General features: G+C 46.6%; 1 protein-coding gene across 1 annotated transcript in view; it reads left to right on the plus strand.

Moving 5' to 3' along the window:
* Positions 1 to 22,788, plus strand: part of GPC3 (glypican 3) — a 139,853-nt gene that overhangs the window by 51,697 nt on the left and 65,368 nt on the right. The window contains exon 3 of the mRNA XM_041485212.1: positions 13,335 to 14,029. Coding sequence (XP_041341146.1) covers positions 13,335 to 14,029 — 695 coding nt within the window. The remainder of the gene's footprint in view (positions 1 to 13,334; positions 14,030 to 22,788) is intronic.

Consider the following 22,788-nt stretch of genomic DNA (forward strand, 5'->3'; position numbering starts at 1 on the left):
AAAAAAGTTGTAGCCTGTTTAATTCATGGTTAATGATGTTTAATTCATTCATGTGCAATTAAAAACGCCCACTGTAGACTTCATGGAGACTGCACATAAAACACAGAGGCTTAGTAGGGTATTAGAGATTCATCTGGGTGCCTGGAATACAGAGGATCTTTGCTTTGGCTTGCCTAAGTGGTCTTTGTTTAACTGATAGCTGCTAACTTTGTTTAACTGATAACACATGTTGTGCTGTTACTGGTGTTGACCTTTCCCCAGTTAAACAGGCTTAAAATGAAAGTGTTTATGGGGAGATTCTGCAGCCTGGCGTCCATGGACTCTTTGTCTGGGCAGAGTTGGTGTCTGGGGCAGCTCAGCAGAGAGCTGCATGTTTGCAGATTTTAAAGGCTTTTAACACACTCCCTGCACAGCCGCCCTGGGCAGGAACTGCTTTTTCCATTGCCAGTTTGAGTTCTGCCACTGTGGTTTCATTACACTTTGGGTTTCTTGAGCATGTAAAATGCTGTCAAATTGGTAACAGGAGGAGGAGGAGGGAGGTTTGCAGCGCAGCCTGGGGCTCAGCAGTAGCAGGGAAATCAAAGCAGGGTTTCCTGCCCCACTCTGGAGCCTTTGGAAAGGCTGGTCCGTGTCCGTGGGGGCCTGCTCTGAGCTGCTGCTTCTGGACATCAGGAGGAGCTTTCCCAAAATCTGTCACAGTGAAGGGACTGAGTTTCAAGGGAAGTGTCAGCAGTGGAGCGAGTCCGTCCCATCTGATGGCTGGCAGCTCTTCCCTGAGCCAGGGACTGAGCCTGCTGAGAGCCTGTCTCAGCTTTGTTCACCTGCTCTCAGCTGCCTTGGATGTTCCAGGGAATCCGTGAAGTGTTTGTAATGGAAAAGCACGTGGGGAGGGTAGCCACAGTATTGCAGTGTGACTGCGGTTAAGGTTCTACCAGAAACGTTTCTGGGGATGCAGGGATGCCGTGGAGAATTGTTGCTCTTCTGCTGGCTCCAGCTCTTTCCCTGCCTCCAAAGGTCCCTCTGTTGAGGGCTCAGGGTATCCCTAGATGGAAGTGTAGGCTGCCCATCAACTGTGGCCAAACTGCCCTTTTTGTCCTGGCTCAGGGTAAGACTGTTCTAAGGGACCTTCCAAGGTCTTTGGGTCTTTGGTGAAAAGCTGAAAACCTTGGAGAAAAGCAAGAATGTTTGTAGAATGCTGTTTATTTCAAACAGGAAAATGGATTTTGATATAAATGCAGGATACTGTCTGCAAGGAGGGTGCTCACCCCTCTTTGCCTATGTTGAGAAGTACATTTTTTTCCTGGTGCCAGACACATGCATACAGAACTCCCCTTCTTACCAAGGATCTTTTCCATGTCATGGTGCTGGAGCTCAGCTCTCTCTTAGGCAGGGGAGGTTTGAGCTCAGATCAGAGAATCGTTAAGGTCTGAAAAGGCTTCCAGGATCATTGAGTTCAACTATGAACCCAACACCTCCGTGTTCATCACTAAACCACGTGCCCAGGTGTCATGTCCATGCATCTTTTGAGCACTTCAGGGATGATGGCTCCACCACTTTCCACAAGCAGCAAATGATCCATTCAGAGGGTGGAAAATGGGTTTGCTCTGCTTTTTCATTTCTAGAGGCTGTTAAAAGTCCTCATATTTGTTATCAAAAAGGATCCATCTCTGACATGCTTGAGCCAGTCAGTTAAGTGCAAACATGACAGGAAATGAAATTTTTGGTTCTTGACAAGAAGTGAAAGAAAAAATGGCTTTTCAAAGGGAAGTGTTCTGGCAGGAACAGTGGTAGGCTTGGGGTAGGGGAAGGCAGTTGTCTTTGGATCAGAATTCTCTGTATTTGAACCTTAGCTCTTTTCCCCCTTGGTTTTTCTCCATGGATATAAAAAAAACCCCAGATGTTGATTCCCAAAGCAACTGAATAATTGTACCTAAATTGTTATAGCCTCTCAAATATGTCAGTGCTTCCACTGGAAGAGGAGATTATAGATGGGAGGGGAAGCAATGTGAAGGTTTAGAAGAAGGTGATGCCTTTTCTTATTCAGTGGAGGATATCTGTAGAGGGAAGTGTGCAAGCAGTTACTCAAAGGCTCACTACCACATTAAACACCTGCAGAGGGGCCATTTTAGACAGGCCATGGTGCAGTATGTCTTTGAAATGACCCTCATGGGCTCTGCCCTCCCTGTCCAGCAATAAACTAATTCTCAGGACTAATGGTAAAATTCTGCAAGGCATGAATTCCCAACTTAAATAGATTTACGGTGAGTTAATAGATCTTCCAGCATATCTCTTGCAACCTATTTGTGGTGGCATCATTGTAACACGCACAGTAATTGAAAAAATTGTCAGGATTTACAGGCTTTTCTGACCTGTGTTTATCATACCTAGGAAAGACTCCATCATAGACATAACATTTGAAGTATGGACATGGACCTTGTGTGGAGGTGTTCAGACAGGAGGTCTCTCTCTGTGCTAACTTCTCCTTGGGAAAAGGGGGATTTTGGCATAATGAGCAGCTAATACTTAACAAATACCACCAAGAGGGTCCCATGTGCCAAGAGCTGCAGAACAGACAAGTCAGAACAGTGTAATGATGAGGATGAACCTTCAGCTTTGGAGGTAATATATTCTGTGTTAGTTTCCACATGCAGCCTTTCAAATACCTGATCTCTATTTTGAGAGGACTATGATGAAAGTACCCTTTGGAGAAGCTGTTTATTTTTTCCCAGGCATATTTGTCCTTGCTCCTTTTGTTATCATTATTTATAAATCAAAAGTTGTATTGATCTGGAGATTATGCGTTAAACCATGTCTGAGCAGTGGTTGCTCTATTACTGAGAAAAGCAGCTGCCATAAAACTTTTGGTAAATTTATCGATCGATACTCTCCATGTTTCTCTTCAGAAAAAGAGCAAGCTGAATTTTAATTTACTGGGAACGCAGCTGAACACGTGGCCCCCGTGGGGCAAGGGATTTAAGCCTGTGAGGAACTTTCCAGAGATGAATAGTGCCATTACTTTGCAGAGGATTATTCATGTTCTTGAAGGAAAGCCTCTCTGGAGCAGGCAGTGGAGCCTCCGATCGATTCCTGGCAGCTGTGGTTGTGAGTCTTGCTCTTGAGAGCCAAATTATCATCTCGTGCTCCTGTTACAATGGTTGCCTTGCTCTCACAAGGGGGAATAAGGAGATGATAAAACATCTTCCTTGTAAAATGAGTGTTAATCAAAGCAGGGCTTTGAGCCAGGACTAGCAGGATGCAGGAGCCATGTGGAATGCTGGGTATGGACGAGCCATGGGCTCAGCTGGTGCCACCAGGACGTGATGTCCCACCTTCTGCTTCCTCCCCGGGCTGGGACCTGCCCATCCACCAACGTAGAAAACACCGTCAAAACCAATCAAACCAAGAGAACCCACCAAAAAAAACCCCAAACCAACAACCCCCTGAAAAAGCCAAGCAAACAAGCTCTGCTCAAACAAACAAACCCAACCCACAAAAAACCCAACCCAAAAAAATCCATCAACCCGCCCTTCCCCACAAACAAACAAAACAGTTTTCATCAAAACAACCTCCCCCCAGCAAAACCACTGGTGATTTGGGGGGCTCCACTTAAGGTACCAGAGAGGAAGGAAGAGAAGAAGTGAGTCTAGTGTTTGGAAAGTGCTGAGCTTTTCTTTTTTAAAGGATGGAAATGGTGCCTGGGGTTTGTGTGCGTGGCATGCCCTGAGTCCTGTTACAGGGGTGCTGCTGTGGTGTTTCAGACAGGAGGTGTGGGGTACCCTGCTCCCTCCTGAGCAAGATGCTGCTCAAATATTCTGCATCTGCTCGGTGGTCAGGTGCTGCCAGGGAGAATTGGAGTCCCTGGTTGTACCTGTGCTCCTCAGGTGACCCACAGTCTTATGACCACGTTGGAAACCTCTGGTTTTGTCTCAAGACACAAAACTAGCTTGGAAATCACTGAGTTGCTTTTGAGAACCTGGAAATTGTTCTGTGTCTGGAAAATTCCTTAGGGGGAAGCGTTAAACCGATGTTGGTTGCTGGATGTTACTGAGTAAATGGCTTTCCCAAGTTCTGCCGGCGCAGGTGGGAAACTGATAACAGAAATAAAGGGGCTGGAGTCACTAAAGAATGGTCAACAGGTGCCCTGATATAAGTGCAAGTCCTTCGTGTTACTGTAGGGATCAAGAACTGATCTTCTGCCATTTGCTGTTTGTCAGACAGTTGAGATAACTTTAAAGAGAATTTGGCCAGGAGAGATTATTAAGGAAGGAATTTGCTGCTTAAATAAATATTCTGCTCTCCATTGTTGGAGACTTAACAGACTGATAAAAGCCCTCTGGAATGAAAGGGAGCCTGGAAAGCCAGTCTCAGATCTGCCTTGCTCTAAAGTTACTGAGACCAATGCACTTCCAAAGAATTTTTTTTTACTTTTTGAGTACAAGCTCAGTTTGAGCTGGTGGCTTGCTTTATCTTCATTTATTCTGATGAATAAAGGAATTTGCTAGGCTTGCTTTTTTTTTTTTTTTTTTTTTTTCAGAAGTTGCTTATAACTTTTAGTTTAAAATAAACAGAAGAACTATGCAAACTAGTGTCCTGGTCTTTAGAAATGCTTGGCTTGTAAATTTGGGTTGGGGGTGCATGAAATCATTTGCCCTGTGCTTGATATGTGTGGCTTGTCATTCATCTTTGAAGAGGTATGCTGCTTTTTTGATATCTTGATAACCCCATTAGGTGGATGTTACAGCCTCCAATTAGTAAAATAAGGCTGTGTGGGTGACCAAGTTTTGGGGTGTTATTGGTTGTTGTTGTTGTTTTGTTTGGTTTGTTTTATTGGGTATTTTGGTTTGGTTTTGTGTGTTTTTATTTTGGTTTTGGGGGAGGAAATGCACTTTGTGCTTAAAAATAAAACCAAAGCAATCCTAGCTGTGCTTTTGCAGTGGTAAAATGCTTGGCTCTGTGATATCTGCTCACTTACCCAGGGCAGAGAGGGTTTCCCAAGGCTTTTGTAGCTATTCCTGCTGCACTAGGCTGTGCTCCCTGGCTGAGCACCTGGCTTGAAGTAAGTGTTGCAGATGGAGTCTGTTGTTTCTGCAGCAAACTGGAGAGGTAGGAGAGACTAGGAGCAAAGAAATGAAGTATTTGGGATAAAAAAAACGGGGAAGGTGAACTTGAACCCCGAGCTTTATGTGGGTTTCAGCATCAGGATGGAGGCGTGGGGGGCATGGAGAAAAGTTTATGTTCCTCTCATCTGACAGGTTACAGCACAACCTTTACCTCCACCACAGTGACCTTTCAGCTGCAGGAGCCTCTTGCATCCTCCCTCTCAACTTTTCCAGCTTGTGCTCCCAGGGCTTGATTTGAGCCTGCTTCTCCAGGCCCTTATTCCTCTTGCCCTTCGATTTTGATAAAGAATCATGTTCACTCACCACTTGCACCAGCCTCGACTGTTTGCATTTTTAACTTTGTCTGTATTAAATTTTCAGGAATCTGTTAAGCATTCACACATCTGTCATGGCACAAAGCGTTGTCTTTCTTGATGCTCGGGAAAACAAATTACACAATGGATGTGCAACCAATATTTAATGAAAAACGCCAGCAAACATGATGCCCCAGGAAAGATTTTATTCCAGAGTCATTCTTGTGAAGTGTTTGCTTTAGGATTTTTTTAGGTTTTTTTTAACTTTCACTTGGAATGTAGGTTCCATGTGTTGACTTGGGTGCTCCCAAGGGTCTCTAGGCATCCTGGTGCCCCTCAAAAAAATATTTCTTGTCTGTTGTCCATTCACCCCTGACCTGCCTTTTGCTGTCATGCCTTGTGGATGCCAGAGTGGGGTACAGAGCACTGCACTGAGCTCCTGCAGGCAGGGTCTGGTCCAGGTGAGGGGCTGGTTGGGCGTGGGGAGCTGGGGGCACCATCATTTCTTCTTTCCTTGCTTCTGGGCTAGCAGCTTGTGTTGGTGAGCTCTGCAGTTTGCATTAACAAAGTTTTTGTGTGCAGGATATAAATATTAAATGGGAGAAGCACAGTGTGACTAATTGTGTAACAGTTGGACTGTTACCTGGACTGGAACAGGAGCGCGTTTTCAGGGCAGTTTGAGAGGGTATAATGAGATGGATCGTACAGTATTTTTATTAGAAACTTCAGGGAGTGTATTTCAAACTGCCAGGGCACTATATAAGCTGAACAATTAAAAAGAAATGGCTTTGGAGCTTGGTGCTTTGATAGAAACAGATAATTAGGAGAAGATGCTTTTCTGACAAAAGTATAAGGATTTAGCATTGGCTGGTGAGCAACACTGGCTTGGAAACCTTGGCTCCTGTGGTAGTGAAGGCAGCTGGAAAAAGCTGTCTCATTTAAAGATGGGACCTTTGCTCTCTTGGACTGGTGGTGATGGAGCAAAGGTAGAAAGTGCAAACCTTGGTGGCTTAAAATTAAGAAGACAGAATAACAGAATTGTTCTACTTTTTATTACTAATGCTTTGAAGCTAATCTCATAAGCTTGGGAGCTCGAGACCATAATTTTTATGGTGACAATATTGTAAAAGTAATCCAAAAGGCTGTGTCATAGTGTGTCATAGAAAAAAAGCATTTCCTAAGCTTTAAACCCAAATGTGCTCAGTGAAACAAACCCTGTAAGAGCAGCAGTGGCACCATCTGATGGGTTCTGTAATGCCATAGACAAAAGTAATTATACTGCTTAGAAGAGCTTTTGTCTCCAGATAATGTTGTTAAAAACTTGCAGTGTAGTGTAAATCATAACAGAACAAATCTGGAGGCTGCTCTTATTGCTGCCAGGGGAAATTCTCTTAGATTTTGTTTCCTTTCTGCTCAATACATTGCAAACCTTTTCCAAGTTGGTAAATAAATATTACCTGCTGTTTGAAAAATGACTTGGGGTTCATCTCACCAGTAGTGCCTGTGGCTGCCAGGCCGTTATTGCAAACAGTTGTTCCTCTCTTGGTGAGCTCTGCTGTGTGTTGGGAACACAGGCTGTTGTGACAGGGCTGAAGTTGTCTGATTCATTGGAGGTATTAAAGAAGCATTTCCTCTTTTTAGAGCTCACTCACATGAGGATTCCTCTGGCTTCTTTTGCCACTTCTGAGCAGTGGCACAGCAAGAGCCAAGTCAGAAAATACTTGGTTGAGCTTACAAACACTCAAACTTTTAGCATTTCCTTGATGAGCATTTGAATTCCAGTCCATGAAGGTTGGTAGTGGTTTTGAGGGGCTGAGCAGTTTTGGCTTTTAGATGTAAGGGATTTTTAAAGGTTTGGGAACCTTGGGCCTGCAGGAAATGCAGTGATTGCATTGGGAACAGATTAATAAACTGATTAATTTTCAATGTCCTGCCTGGACTGGACACCCATGCTTTTGTCTCAGGGTGAAAATGATTCCTGTGGGCTGAGAGATTCCAGTGCAGAGCTCTGTCCTGATGCTTTGTTATTTGTGTCCTGAGAAGCAAAGGGAGAGGTTTTGCCATCAGCAGGGAAGTGCCAGAGGTCAGGGGAGCCAAGGCAGGGGAAGCCTGGCCAGCCCCAGGCTCTCTGACCCCTGCAGTTATTGCTGTGCCTTGAGCAGAGTTTGGTGTCAGGCCCTGTGAGCAGGGACCCTGCAGGGACAGGCCTGGGGAGCAAACCCAGGGTCATGAGCAGAGCCATTGAAGCCTAAAAGAGAGACTTGAGCAAATGTACCGAGCTCCAGGAGCTGGGTCTCTCGCTGCCCTGGAGTGGTTGCATCACAGATGAGGTTCATTGTGGGAGGAGGAGCACATTCATACCTAAAAGGCATGTAAAGTGCATTTTGTGGAGCTGGTAAGATTTGAAAATGGTCCCTTGTGCAGGACGGGGACTCACTGTGTGCCACATTTGCAGCCTGTAGTGTTCCCAAGCAGCAGCATCCTGGGGAAGGTGCAGGAAATCTCAAAATGCATTCTCATCTGCTGGGGGAAATTCAGCTGACTGCCAGTGATCTGTGTTGACCTCAGGGGAAGTTTCTGCTGCATGGAAATCAGTCTTCTGTTCATTTTACAGTTTGGAATAGTGCATGAGGATTCACTCATGCTACAGACTCCTGGAGGAGATGACCCTGGAGTTTTCTGAGGGCATAGGGTGACACTATGACCTTGTCTAGAATTACTTGCCTTGTTTTCTTCCCTCGAAAAATCCTGAGCCTTGCTTTTACTGGCTCTTGGTAGTGGAATAACAAAGGTTGTAGTTCCTCCTCTGTGAAGAGATATCTTGGTGTTCAAGATATGCGTGGGGAGACAAGTTTTTAAGCAAACAATCTTTGCAGATGTGCAAATGGGAGTTGTGAGCTCAGCTCCCCAGAGTAAGTGGGAGTAGCCATGGTGGGAGCTTCCCTGCTCAGAGAGAGTTTGTGGTTGCAGGATTTATGTGTCTAGATGTCAAGAAACAGGAAAATCAGTGTTGTAGGTGCAGTTCTAATGCCTTGGTACTCATGTGCTGTGGGGTGCATGGGTCACACAGTCCTGCACCTCCACCTTTGTTCCCTTCCCAGCTGCCCATGGATGATGAGCTGCTGGTGCAGCCCCTTCACCTTTGCTGAGCCTTTGCCAAAGAGGACCTGATTGCTGTGCTGTGTGACACCCAGAGAAGGACAGCTGTCCCTGTTGGAAGCCTGTCTTTACAGCAGAACCAGAGCAGCACATGACTGGAGGGGCAGCATGAAGCCTGTGGCACGTCCTGGTGTCCAGCTGCCACGGTGGACCCTGCTGTCCCTCCTCCCAGTGGTCACAGTGGTGTGTGGAGGTGGCTCCTGTGGTGTGCTGCTCTTGGGTGAGCTGGCACAGGAGTCAGAAGGAGGGCAGACCTTGTTTCACCTTTCTAAACACCTTCAGCTGCTTGTGAAGCAGCACTTGCTGAGCTTGGAATTGGAGGTGCTTTGCTGTGGCTGCCCCAGCTCTGCAGCTGCCATCAGGTTCTGGCTCTCCCCTCTCCGGTGGGATGCTGGATGGGAATGGCTTGCTGGGGTCACCTGTAGCAGCTCCTTGTGGCTCAGGCAGCTGCATCACATAATCTCTTAAATAAACCCATCAAGTGGCAGACTGGGCTGGAGCTCCTGCAGCCTGGGGCAGCAGTAGGTTAATCCAGAGCTCCTCCGGCCCCGCCGCCGACCCCTTTGAAGTTTGCTGCAGCTTAAGAGCCAACGTGCTCAGGAAAGCTGGCATTTTTATAAGCAGCAGACTCTTATTATCTGGGCTGAGAACGCAGCGATTTCCTTCTCCTGCCAGTAATCCCCACTCAGGGCACTGTTATGCTCTTTTACAATTTATTTTCTCTAATTGCTGGTTTGCAGCGGCCACGCAGCTCTCCCTGGGCTGTGTTCTGGGGAATGTTTGCACTTTGAAAGGAGCTTAGTCCTTCCCTTCCGGCTGCTGGAATCAGGCAGCAATTCCTCTCCAGGTACTTCAGCAAGAGTCCAGCCTGAAAAAGAAGTAATAGCCTGTGCTTTTCAACTAGTGACTGATATCTGTGGTCTAGAGTAGTTGAGCTGTTCCATTCATCCTTTCGGAGTCCTGATAAAGTGCCCTTGACTGAAGCAGTCAACAGATGTGCAGTACCAGGGCACCAGTGCTGGGCTGGTGGTGATGCTCTGGCTCCCATCCTGCAAGTGCCCCCTTGGTTTCTCTTTCCTGGACAGGTGTCTAAGCCATAAGCAGAGTTTCTCCAAGAGAAATACTGTGGGAAACTGCCAAAGTTTTTCCTAAAGTCCAGGTAGACGACATTCCCAGCTTTCTTTGATCCACCAAGGAGAAATACTGTGGGAAACTGCCAAAGTTTTTCCTAAAGTCCAGGTAGACATTCCCAGCTTTCTTCGATCCACCAATCTGCTCACCTTATCACAGAAGGAGATGAGGTTGGTCGAGCAGGACCATGACCCCGTGTGGGCTGGGCCTGATGCCCTGCCTGTCTCGTACGTGCCAGGACTGCTGGTAGATGATGGACAGTGGCCTCGTGAGTTCTTCTGCCTGCTCCCTCAGGACCCTAGGGTGGATCCCATCCAGCCCTGTTTGTGTGTATATAAGTGGTGCAGCAGAGCCCTGAGCATTTTCTCCTGGATTATGGGGATTGTTCTACTCCCCATCCCTCTCTTCCAGCTCGGGGTGCTGGGTACCTGGAGAAAAACTGGCTTTACTAAAGACTGAGGCAAGAAGGTGTTAAGTACATCTGCCTTTTCCTCATCCTTTGTCCCTGTGTTTCTCCCTGCATCCACTAAAGGGTGGAAATTATCCTGAGCCTTTCTTTTGTTGCTAACGTGTTTAAAGGAACATGTCTTATACTCTCCTGTGTGTGCATCTGTGTGTGTACTCTACACAGGGATGGAGATTGTAAAATGTGAGCCCTGCTCAGCTGTGCAGTGCTTTTGCCTGCTGAACTTGGGGGCAAGTCTGATGCTTTGCTTTGTATTCACACTGCTTCAGCCAGACCTGCAAAACAGCTGCCTTAAATGGCAGCTTTTGAAAATATCCTTGGGAGGGAAAAAAATAGATGAGAGAAAAGATTGAATTATCCTCCAGCAATGAGTTTCAATAATGCCATGCTATGAGTGGGGCAGATTTTACCAGCAGCAAATGCAGGCTGTGGGATTTTATGGGGGATCAGATGCCTGTGTCACGTCTATAATGCACTGTCCCCCCTGTGTCCCTGTGAGGGTCCCTCGTGGGAGCACAAGGGTCTGACCCTCAAAGTTTCCTCCCCTTTGAAGCACTCAGAGCCTGGCTGAGGGTCACTGCAGCTGCTGGCAGCTGGGGATTTAGAATTCCTGCAGCCAGTGCTTTCCGAGGAATATTTCAGAATAAGCAACTACTGTGGGAGTTGGGTGGGAGAGATTTTGGATGTGTAAGACTTCTTTTTTACAAAGTTGTATTATTTCTTGCATCTATTAATAGGGCAGCAGGAGTCTCCATATGCTTTTATAGTCCCTGTTGCGCTTTCTAATGGATATATGCAAAAGCTCCCAGGCGCATAAAATAGACACTCTCAGCCAGTTATTACGATAAAAATTATGTGCATGTCATGACCTTTAAAGCAGTGGGACTGTGTGTGCATGCTCTTCTGATACACCACTGTTCTCCATTCCTTTCTGAAGCCCTTCTCGCCGTAGGAGGTTTGCATAGGAGCTTGGAATATTTTTCTAATCAGTGAAGAGTCTTTTGGCTCTGATGATAACTGGCAAAGCACAGAGGAGCGAGAAAATGGAAAAGTGGTGACTTTTTCTAAGGGAACTAACAGAGAAGAGGGTAAAGGCGAATGGTGAGGCACAGCATGAAAATCCTGGCACCGTCTCCACTGCTGTCAGAAAAAAACACTGGTCCAAAATGTTCTTTGTGCTTTTGGAGGCAAAAGCTATTCTGGTGTTCTTGAGAATAAAGAGTGGGGGGAAAAAGTTTTGTAATCCATGTGTCCTCTTTAAAGAGATTTTTTTTTTTTGTTTTAAAACTTTTAATAGTACAACCAGCATTTCATATAGTGCAATAGTACAAGTGCTCTGCTTGCGGTGCCCAGTCTGCGTCACACTTGCTGCTGTGTTGCCTGGAGAGCTTTGCCATCCTCTGTCAGGGGCTGAGGAGCAGGATGCTGGCTCATGGCAGGGAGAGGGCCCTGTGTCCCTGCAGCACTGCATGCTGAGTCTGTGCTGTGAGGAAGGAAGGATGGCTGTCCCCTGGGAGCACAGATCCTGGCTTGCTGGGACAGTCCTGGTGAGTGTCTGGAGCTGTGGACAAAATGCCTCAGCAGCATGCCTGGGAGCTGTGCAGGCACCAGATGGGGTAGAGACACTGTTTGCAGAAGTGTATCAGTAATTTCTGCTCTGATCACTGCTTACACCACAGCTTTCTGCATGCTGGGGTGGGGTGCAGCAGCAGCACCCTCTCCTTCCAGGCATCCCTGAATAATGTGCACCCAGGAAGAAAGAGCTGGAAGTCCTGGAGATGTGATGGTCTTGAAAGCTCTTGAGTAAGCAAGAGGTTATGCAGGGCGAGCAGCAGGGCCAGCATTGCTTGTGACAGTGTTGATACTGAACCCCTGTGGAGATGTGTCAGGCCATGCTCAGCTGCATTCCAGCCTTAACAAATGGGGGAGATAACTCTTATGGCTTTAAAAATTAAACATTCCCTTTAATTATTGAGCATGAATAATTTTCATGCAAATTGAGCCAGGATGTGTGTTTCCAGAGTGACAGAGTTGAGAGCAGTTACATCGTGGGGTGTCAGTGACCTGTGAACTGAAAGGCTGTTCATTAATTTTAGCATTTTATGAATAGTACCCTGGAGGGTGGGACTTGGGCTGGTAGAACAAGCTGGCCAAAGAAAAAGACTTTTGTTTGCCCTGATGGCCTCCCCTTCTAATGCTTTAAGACGCAAACTGGTGTGTGTTTGTAGGTATGTTTGTATGGATATTTGGGAAGCCTCCTGATGAGGAGGGCTATAATTAAAGGAATAGTGTGGGGCTTCCCTCACATTATTCACCTTGTGGAGGAGATGTGGGCTGAAAGTCCTAAAGTTTGTGAAGGTAGGGATGGGAAAATGCGTTGTGGTTTTTCCTAGCAAAATGACAGTGTCTGTCTAAAACTTGAATTTTGTGGGACAGCATGGGACAGCCTGGTGTGCATGAGAGTGTTCCTGGCTGGGCAGCCACAGGTGGACATGGCACCACTGGCTCTCAGCATCCTTTGGACAACGGAGCAGCTCCATCCAGGGCAGATGAAAGATTGGATCTGCAGCTGAAGTGAGCCTGGTGCATTTGGGAAAGCTGCAGCACTGTGGGGGCTTTTGCAGTGGCTTAGAGGACACATAATGCAGGGTACCTGCTGGGGGTAGAGTCAGAATATTGTCTGTGATTAAACTCCTATAAATATTTTCCTTTTCATAATGGAATGTCAGCATTTACTGTTTCCTAATTTTAAGTACTGTACAGTTTGTCAAACATTTATCTCTGCCTTAAATTAAGTCTGGAGATAGAATTCCTGTTAATTTCAAATCAATATGAAAGGGGGGAGAGAAAGAAATTGCAGTCTAGCCCTTTTCTTGAATCAATATTTTCTTTAAAAGCTGAAATGTTAACTAGATCATAGGGTTGTTTTTTTTTTTTTTGCCATTTTGAAATGTAGCTTCTGCTTAAAGAATTTATGCATTTCCCCTGGAAACTGCTGATGCTGGTGCTTTGCAGCAGGCACGGCTGCCAGCAGGTGTTTGACCCAAGGCAGGCAGGATGGGGCCAGCCCTGGCAGCAGTGATGTGGTGGAACATTATCCTCCCTCTTTCTGGGTTCACCATCTCTTAATAACATTTTTTTTCTTGTCGTTGTTCTGTTTTGCAGAAGCCTTCGAAATTGTAGTGCGGCATGCAAGAAACTTCACCAACAGCATGTTTAGGACCTACTACCAGAGCATGGGGCCCAGGGCTCTTAAATTTGTTGGAGAACTTTTTACTGATATCTCACTGTACATATTGGGCTCTGACATCAGTGTCAATGACATGATCAATGAATTTTTTGACAGTTTGTTCCCTTTGGTTTACTCTCACTTGATTAACCCTGGCTTCCCCGATCCCTCTGTGGAAATGACCGAATGTCTGCGGGCGGCCAGGAGAGACCTCAAAGCCTTTGGGAACTACCCAAAGACGATGATGACGCAGGTGTCCAAGTCCCTGCAGGCCACACGAGTCTTTCTGCAGGCTCTGAACCTGGGCATCGAGGTGATAAACACCACTGACCACCTGAAGTTCAGCAAGGAGTGCGGGCGGGCGCTGCTGAAGATGTGGTACTGCTCCCACTGCCAGGGGCTGCTGCTGGCCAAGCCCTGTGCCGGCTACTGCGGGGCGGTGATGCAGGGATGCCTGGCGGGCGTCCTGGAGATCCATAACCTCTGGAAGGAGTACATCCAGGCTCTGGAGGGGCTGACCAGGGGCATGCATGGCATCTACGACATGGAGCACGTCCTGCTGAGCCTGTTCTCCGTGGTGCGCGACGCCGTCGTCCACGCGCAGAAGAACGAAGGGAAGCTCTCGACAGCTGTGAGTAACTCTGCAGGTCCCCGGGCTCTCTTGTACACAAACTGTGTTGAAACCAAGTGTCCCTTTCCTCCTGCCAGCAAACCCCAAATGGTTCCAATTACCAACCCCTTCCCACCCCCTTCTGATCTTCCAAGAAACTTTTGGTAGCGTTTGAAGCTGGTGTTTGCACGGCCTGGGTTTCCATTAGGGGCTTTGCCTCTTCTCAGGTTGGTCAGAGCAGAAGGGTCTGGACTCGCCCTGGGGTGTGAGGTTGGGAGTTGAGATGTCCCAACTGTGCTTGCCCTGGGTAGCTCTGAAAGGCTGGTCCTGCTCTCCAGGTGTCCTGTGCCTCCTTTAGCATCAAAAAAAGGTTCCTCCAAGTAGATGCCAGGCAGAGGCACGTGCTGTAGCTTCCCCTGATTTACCAAAGAAGAGCTGATTCTCCATCTCATTCCAGTTTTGGGCTGCATTTAATGAGATTATTTCTTATTTTTACTTGACTCTTTAAAAACACATTTTGGGAATTTCTCAGCCTCCTGAGAAACTGAGGCTGTCTTGCTCTGAAAATCCTGCTGCTCCGTTTGAACACCAAGGACAAACGTACCGTGATACTATGGTGCTTGTTCTGCAGAGGAGATTTTTCTTGAGACACAACTGAGCTGCTCTGTGTGGGGAGGGTAGAGTTGGAGATGGGGCAAAGGTGTAGGAGTGTTGTAATAGTTTGCTTAAAACCAAAGATGATTAAAATCTGACACTGTTTCCCTGTTATCTGCTTGTTCCTGCCATTCTTGACTCCTGTTTACAAAAGAGCTGTGTTTATGTAGGTCACTGTACTACTTGCACTGTAACTCTTATCTTTTTTGGGGGGTACCATGGAAATAGATCAGCTTATGGGCTCTGAGCTGAGTGGCTCGGAGCCAGCAGCACTCTGTGCTGTTCTCTGTGCTGGCTCTGCTCAGCCACCACCTTGTGCAGGCTGTGAAACATCGTGGTGGCACTCGGGTGGTTTCCCACCCCGGGAAGTTTGGCTCCCATGGAGCAAGCTTTCTCCACTGCTTGGAAGGGGTTTAGGGACCAAATTACACTGAGTTGGATTGCTCTCACCTTGCAGTGACCAGGAGGAGTCTGTGCTGGGCTGGTGTTGGGCAGATGGGCCCAGGCAGGACTTGTGGGCAGCATGTTAAGCTCCAGGGTACAGTGCAGGACATTGGTTTTTAACCTGCATGAGTCCCTTTCTGCAGAAAATCACTGTTTCACAGCAGCCAAGCACTGCTTGTGCAGGGAGGCTGCAGCTGATGGTCAGGAGCAGCAGCTCTGCTGCCACAGAGCCAGGGGAAGTTCTCCCATCAGCCAGAACCATCAGTCAACCTTCTCAGAACAGCAAAGGAGCAGAGATGTAGCTGTAGGTTTACCTTGAGTTCAGGTGAGATGGAGAATTCATGTTGCAGTTGATAATGAGAGAAAACCTAGCTCAGCTCTAAGCCCAGCTGGCATTTCCAGGGCAGTAAGAAACAAAACTGACTTCTACATGTAGATTGATCCTGTTTAATCTGAAGTTCAACTGTGAAAGCATCCAACATGTTTTCCATCAGTAAACACACCATGCAGTGAGCAAACATGACTGTCTCTTATATGACTGAATATTGACACCTTGTTCTGCCCACAGAGAATGAGTTTGTGGCAGGACAAGTAGATGGAGCACCTCTAAAGTCAACACAAAGCAGTAGAGCTACAATCTGCCCATCATCTGCCAAACCAGGACATAAATTGACTTCCTTTACCATAAAAATTACTGGGCATTACAAAACCATTCAGTGCTTTTGCACTTGGTAAAGCTGTTGGAATTCATTCGTGCCATATGTAGCTAGGTACTTACTTAACCATAACTCCTCTTGATTATTTAATACTTCAGTGAATCGTTTCTTTGCTCTAGAGACATTTCTGCATTATTGGAATGAATGAGAAAAAAAAATCCAAGCCAAGCAAGCCAGTTGCCTGGCAATTGTCACCAAAAAAGAATGGCCACTGGGTTTTTGAAGTTTGTTTTTAAATCACTGATGTTGCTCAGCTAAGGGTTTTATGTCAGACCTGAGCCCAGAGCAACTTTTTTTTTTTCTACAAGTGAGGATATGAGCTGTTCAGTGGAGAAATAAGGCAACAATGGAAGCATACAGTATTGTAGAGGGTCTAAGAACTGAGCTGCATCGGGACCTGGGGTCATCTGGGGTAAATATCTTTGTAAGATATCACTTTGTAAATGGTAGAATACAACTTTTTTTATTTAGCTGTGCTATGATGAAAGTTTCTCTGTTAAACTTATCAGCACATATTGAGTTTCAAAGAATATACCTGGAAGCAAACAGTTATATTTACTGTAATTCTGTAAATATGATTGTTTTTAGACACTGTAGCCATACCGAAGTATGAAGTGCCACAGCAGTTTTCTTTCAAAATGTGGGTTTTTACACTTGCCCTGGCTTCTCATATTAATCTCTTTTATTACTGACCTTGGCCACCACTGCTTCTGTAGGCAAAGTACAGCTCACCTGCATGGTATTAACAATAATGACAGGTTATTTAATTGCCATTAAAATCCTCTGGAATTATGGAAAACTCATCTTCCGCACCCACAGTGATTATACCATGAATAACAACACTGCCCTTGCCTGTCCTTTGGGCTTCTTTGATTTTTCCCAGCATTGGTGGCATTTCTGCAGCAGTGGTTTTCCCTCCTGGTATTTCAGATCCTCAGGCATGTTACCTGACTGAGCATCTTTTCTCCACGTGGTTGTTCCTTTTTCCCCTTTGCCACCCCCCAGGCTGTGAGCGTTCACACAGACCTGGCTGCAGAGGGCTCATGAACCTGAGCTCCAGAGGTGCTGCAGAGCCTCCAGGTGGGTTTCTGAGGAGCTCTACAGTCCCCAAGAGGAGGAAGTCATGCTGCTGTAAATCTGCTTTCGGAAACTGTGTCTCCAGGCATGCATTTAAATGGGAGCCTGTGTGTTGTTCCAGGTCTGCAAACAGCAGTGGAGAACAGTGAATTCAGTAATGTGGCAGTAAACGGTTCCCATCCCAGGCCTTGCTTTAGTAGCTAATTTGTCAGCCGTGGTGTGTGTTAGGGCTTTATTATTTCTACAATTTGTCTGCTTAAAAACTTCACCCCTAAAACCTGCTATTAAAATACTTTATCAAGGAGACTGGCTCTCAGGGCACACGGGGAAAAAAATTGCTGTCTAGGCCTACATCTATATTAATTTTCTAATCTCCTGCCTTTTCCCTGGTTGAAAATCTGCCTAGTATGTCCACCTCTTGTAGATATTTTAATCATTAGTGTAGGGAAGAATGATTTTAGTCAATCTCTTTGTGCTTTTTACCATAAACCAAGACAACTGGGAGAGATGCAGTACAAATAAGCTTAATAAATTATTCAACCCAGCACCTCCAAAAGTTAATGCGTTCCCTCTTATTGGAATTAAAAGGGAGACAGTCAGGGGGGTCTTACATAGGTAAAAGCTGATCTCCTCTGAGGTTAGAATGATGGAGTGGTTTAGGTTGGAAGGGACTTTGAAGATCATTTGGTCCTGACCCCCCTGCCATGGGCAGGGACACCTTCCACTATCCCAGGTTGCCCCAAGCCCCATCCAGCCTGGCCTTGGACATTGCCAGGGATGAGACAGCCACAGCTTCTCTGTGCCTGTGCCTCACCACCCTCACAGTCAAGAATTTCTTCCTAATATCCAATCTAAACCTCTGTCAGTGAAAGCCCTTCCTCCTTGTCCTGTCCCTCCATGCCCTTGTAGAAGTCCCACTCCAGCTCTCCTGGAGCCCCATCAGGCCCTGGAAGGTGCACTGAGGTCTCCTGGCAGCTTTCTCCTCTCCAGGCTGAGCAGCCCTGACTCTCTCAGCCTGTGTCCATAGCAGGGATGCTCCAGACATCTGATCACCTTCACTCCAACAGGTCCATTTCCTTATGGAAATGGTCCTTTTCCTATCTTGGGGGGCCTTGGAGCTGGAGGAGATGCTCCAGGGGGGTCTCACTAGAGTGGAGCAGAGGGCCAGAATCCCCTCCCTCACCCTGCCTGCCCCGTTTTGGGTGCAGCCCAGCCCTGTGCTCCCCTTGCAGCCATTTGTGCAGCTCTACCTGCAGAGCACTGCCTAGAAAGGGAAGAGCAGGGAGCTCATCAAAGCCTTTTTTTCTTCCACTCAGAACTGATGACTGAGTTTCTAGAAAATCCGAATAAATTGCAAAATTAACCAGAGCTTTGTTCAACCACTTGCATTTGTCAGAAGGAGGGAAGCAGAAAGGTGCCAGTGCTATATGGGAGCAGCATGCAATTCCCAGTGTGCTTGTCCTGTGAGCAGATCCCTGCTGCTTTACTTTCCTGCAAACACCTTTAAAATACTCTTTAGGTCTGGGTTAACTAGGTTATACAGAGTGCTGCTGGGGTGCTGTGGAGGTGATGCCATTGTGCAGGCTGGTTTGATGTTATCCCAAAGCTGAAGTGCTCATCTCACCTGGCTCAGGGAGAGTGCTTGGTGTGAGCCCAGCTCTGATGGCCTTGGGAAGCCTCAGAGGCAGGAAAACTGGACCCTTGCTTCCCTAGATTTTTAGGGAATCCTGGCAGGGAGTACATGAGTGTATTGTAAAGATAATGGGGCTTTGGTTAATTGTAGCACCACAGAAACATTGCTGCAGTGTGTGCTCAGAACAGCAGTTCCAGCAGATACACAGGGCTGAAAATCAAGAATATGCGAATAAAGGGACTTTTGGCACCCAGGGATGAAAATATCACCCATTGCCATACACTGAGGTTAGTACATTTGCCAGCACAGTTGATGCCAGGCTGGTTTTCCCCAAAAACTGCCCAGGAGCTGCTTTTGGGGCCATCTCACCTGGTGGGTGACTTGCTGGAAGCTGCTTTGCTCAGCAGCTTGCCCTGGCAGGGAGCTCTGGTGAGTTTTCCTATCTGCTAATGGATTTTTCTGTCTGTACTGGAGCTGGCAAGAGCTTTGTGGGGAAAGCTTTGAAATTACAGCGCTGTTTGCGAAGTCCTTCCCTCTGAGACACTGAGATCGGTTTCTTTGTACTTTTAATGTGGGTTGCTTTTTGTTGGCATCTCTCCTGAGAGAGTCAGCTGGATGTACAGCCTCTGTATTTTCAAGTTCTTTATTGGCAAAGTTTAATCCTCAGGCTATTTTCTAATACTCTCTGGTAGCTAGCTCCATTTTTCACTTAAAGCTGGAAATACAGGAGAAGTTTTGGTTTTCAGTGATCTCAGACCCCCTCAGAACTATCCCAAGGTGTGTGTATTGTGTATTTTGTTACCCATTTTGTGATAGGCAGTGTAAGGTGCCTGATAAGCGTGTTAAAGCAAGCATCTGTTTCTGTTCCCCCTGCAGGATGAACATAAACCTTATTTTGAGGGCAGTATCAGCAGCATTCCCATTCCTGTGAAAAAGCCTTGGGAGTACTATGATTAGTTGTCTGAAGAGGTTTCAGGTAGTAAAGATTTTCTGACACTTGGGGTAGCATATGGCAAAGCACTGAATTTCAAGGTGTTGATTTTGAGCTAGAAAGCCCCAAGTTGGTGGCTTGGCTGGTGCTGAAAGATTAAGGGCAAAAGTTATTGATGCTTGCACTTTTGTAAACCAGTATCAACAATTTTGATCCAGCTATTTTGGCACACTGCTGCAGGACTTAAATCTCTGCTTTAGTATTCAAATATGCAGTAGCAAATCAGGGGCCTGCATCTCATTCTTGGGAGGGACTTTGGCATGAATCTCTTGACCATCACTTGCCTCTCTAGGGGAGTGAGACTCAGAGGTTATTCTCAGCCTAGTGAAAGCTTTTCCTCTTGTCTGGCCCGGGGAGGGAGACCATTGGTGTCACAATTAATTAATTAATTCACTGCTAGCACAGAATTTTGCCTGTGAGGACGCAGGCAGTCTTTGGTCAGGGTTGTCCTTTTGCAGTGTGGGCACAGTGGCATGCTGGTGTGCCCTCCTGCTTGCCCTGGTGGCATGGCAAGGCTTTGAGTCAATTTGTCACTGAATTGGGTCTGGGTGAAGCAGACTGAGTGTGTGGGGCTCTGCAGAGCTGCTGGGTGGAAGCAGTGGCCAGTGATGCTCAAACCTGTCCCTCCAAAGGCAGAGGAGGTGGCACTGAACATCAGCAGAGGTTTAATTTAAAAATAGCATTTGATTTTGCTTCTATTTGTAAATTTTTATATTATACTCTTCTTTTTTGTTCTCCCTTTGTCCTTTTAACTGGATGTGCTCTGGCCTCTGAGATGTGCCATTTCAAGGGAATTTGCAGTGAGGCCTTTATTTTAAATAAAAAGTAGAAGGTGGCTGCTGACAGTGCTCTTTCCTCCTTGCATGCACACACGGCAGCACGTGGAGCATCCTTTGACAGAGTGTTTGATGTCCAACCCAGCTTTGCACGGAAGACCACAGGAATCTGTTTGTTGACTTCAGTTTTGAGATAGATCACTTGGCTGGTGGCAAGTTCATCCCCACTACTCTGCAGCTCAAAAAGAGCTTTTTAAGGCTGCTGCATTTTATGGGTGGGAATATCATAGAGCACCCACTGAGCCTGGCTGATCTCTCCGATCACATTGGCTGCATTGCAAGTGAGATGCACACAGGTTTGTGTGTGAGGGATGTCTTGCATCTTTTCCAAGCTGAAGTCAGAACAAGCCTAAAGACCTCATGCAGATTAATTACTGGTTCTGTGTGGCTGTCTGTGTGTACTGTGCCTTGGTGTGTTCCTTGTTTTAGTGGAGGAGCTAATTTGTTGTTTTGCAACTGGCTCCCGAGTGTTTAAATAGATATTTGGTTCTGAGATCCCTGGCATCAGTACAAAGAGCTCCCAGAGTTAGTGGGGCAGGATACAGTCTTAACAGCTGGAAATGAGGGTACACAGCTTTGCAATGTTTTGCAGATTTCTTCACTGCACAGAACAACTTCTTTTTTTTTTTAATCTCTTCTTTTTCCTGGCTCCCATCACAGCTGGCTTGGACAGCTGGATCTGGGATGCTTTGGGATGTAGGAGAGGAGGGAGCTGGTGGTCATGCCATGCAAAGCATTGAGGGAGAGGATATATGGGGTGCCTGTTCCTTCATCTCTGAGCTTCAAGCTTTAAAATTTCAGGCTGTCTAATTTTTTAATAAATTGTTATAGTCAAGGACATAATAGGAGGTCTTGAAATAGATTGGATTTAAGCAGGAAAAACCTGAGTTTCATTCTGAACCAAAGATGACTGCTTCAGAAAGTTCCCTCCGGTGTCTTGAGGGTTCATCTGCATCAAAAATTGTGAGAGAGGTGCTGCCCAGGGAGGATCTGCCCCTCTGAATGGGGAGGGTTGGGGCACAGCCCTTTCACTGGGGCTGTGTTTGCAAATGAGCTTTGCAGCTGAACTTCCTTCCGCGTTAAACCAGCCTCATGCTGACATTTAGATTTGGTTAACCTGAAGGATGCTACAAGCTGGTGCATGACAGAAACAGGAGCCTGTTTGGGGTGGGCTGATCCCCCTGGCTTCTGAGGAGCCTGCAGAGGAGTGACATCCATGGCATGACCTGTCTTTATTCTCATTTAACTCAGTCCCTCCAGACATGCCATTGCCCTGTCCACTTACTGTGGAATGGTGGAGCTGCCTGTGGAATTCTCTGTTAAAACTGCCCACACTTCTTTCTTTTACCAGGGAGATTGAACCCCCGAGCCTCAGCCCTGCAGACACGGCTCCCTGCTCGCTGCCCGGATTGCCGCAGCCTCCTGCAACCCCTATTAACATAGATGCTTTATTAGCAAAATACATTCTGGCCCATTTCCTTTCCTGAAGATTTTTATCCTTGCTTAGACCCGCAACACCAGAGTTGTGCTCACCAATATCCATCTCCCTGTGCTTTTCACGCTAAACCCTCTTTTGGCCTCATTATCCGTGACTGCAGTTTCCACTCAGGCCTCGGCCCGGGGTCATTCACCGGGCATCCTTCATCTTAACAGCGCTGAGTTTACTTCCAGTGACAGTAACCCCCGTGAGTGTTGCTGCCTTAAAACCAGAACTATCTCTCCCATTAGCAATGCTGATGAATGAGCCAAGAACAAACCAGAAACTTAAAAGCGACCCTCTGCAAAGCAGGAATGGTGCCCAGAGCTGCCCGGGCGGAGCAGCGGTGTTTTGTTTTGTGCAGCAGAGGATGAGGGGCTGGGTTGCAATGAGTGGCTTGCTTCATTGTGAATTCTCTGCCTGTGTGTGGTGCTGTGAATTATATCATTTTTGCATCTTATTGTAAAGTGGCTTTGAGGTACCAGGCGTGAAAGATGCTAAATACGTTTTGCTGGGGAAAAAAATTTCAACAAACAATTGAGGCAGATTTTTCATCCAGCTGCTGCAGCTGTGCACCCCTCATTGCTGGGTCCTCACTGCCCTGTCAGGCTACTGCAAAAAGAACTGGTGGCCTTTTCCATCCCTACCTGTTGTGTTGCCCCTCTAATGAGCCCCCGAGGGCACGGAGCCTGCTTTCAGTGGGTGAAGTTTGCTTCTAACTGCATTATCTTCCAAAGATTTGTTTAAGCAAGAGCAGACTGCAGAAAGCTGTGCTGATAGCCTACAGCTACTTGGGCAGAGTTATTTCTGTTTAAAAATAAAATGAAAATAAAAAGCTAGGCAGCTGTTGGCAAATTTTGCAATTCTTTTTGCAGGTGTATCTTCCTAACCTAATCAATTTTCACACCCAGTTCTCTTCCATGCTGCTGGCAAAGGTTGAGACGATGCTCTG

This window comes from Pyrgilauda ruficollis, unplaced genomic scaffold (genome assembly GCF_017590135.1).
Source record: "Pyrgilauda ruficollis isolate IOZ18807 unplaced genomic scaffold, ASM1759013v1 scaffold7, whole genome shotgun sequence".
Lineage (NCBI taxonomy): Eukaryota > Metazoa > Chordata > Aves > Passeriformes > Passeridae > Pyrgilauda > Pyrgilauda ruficollis.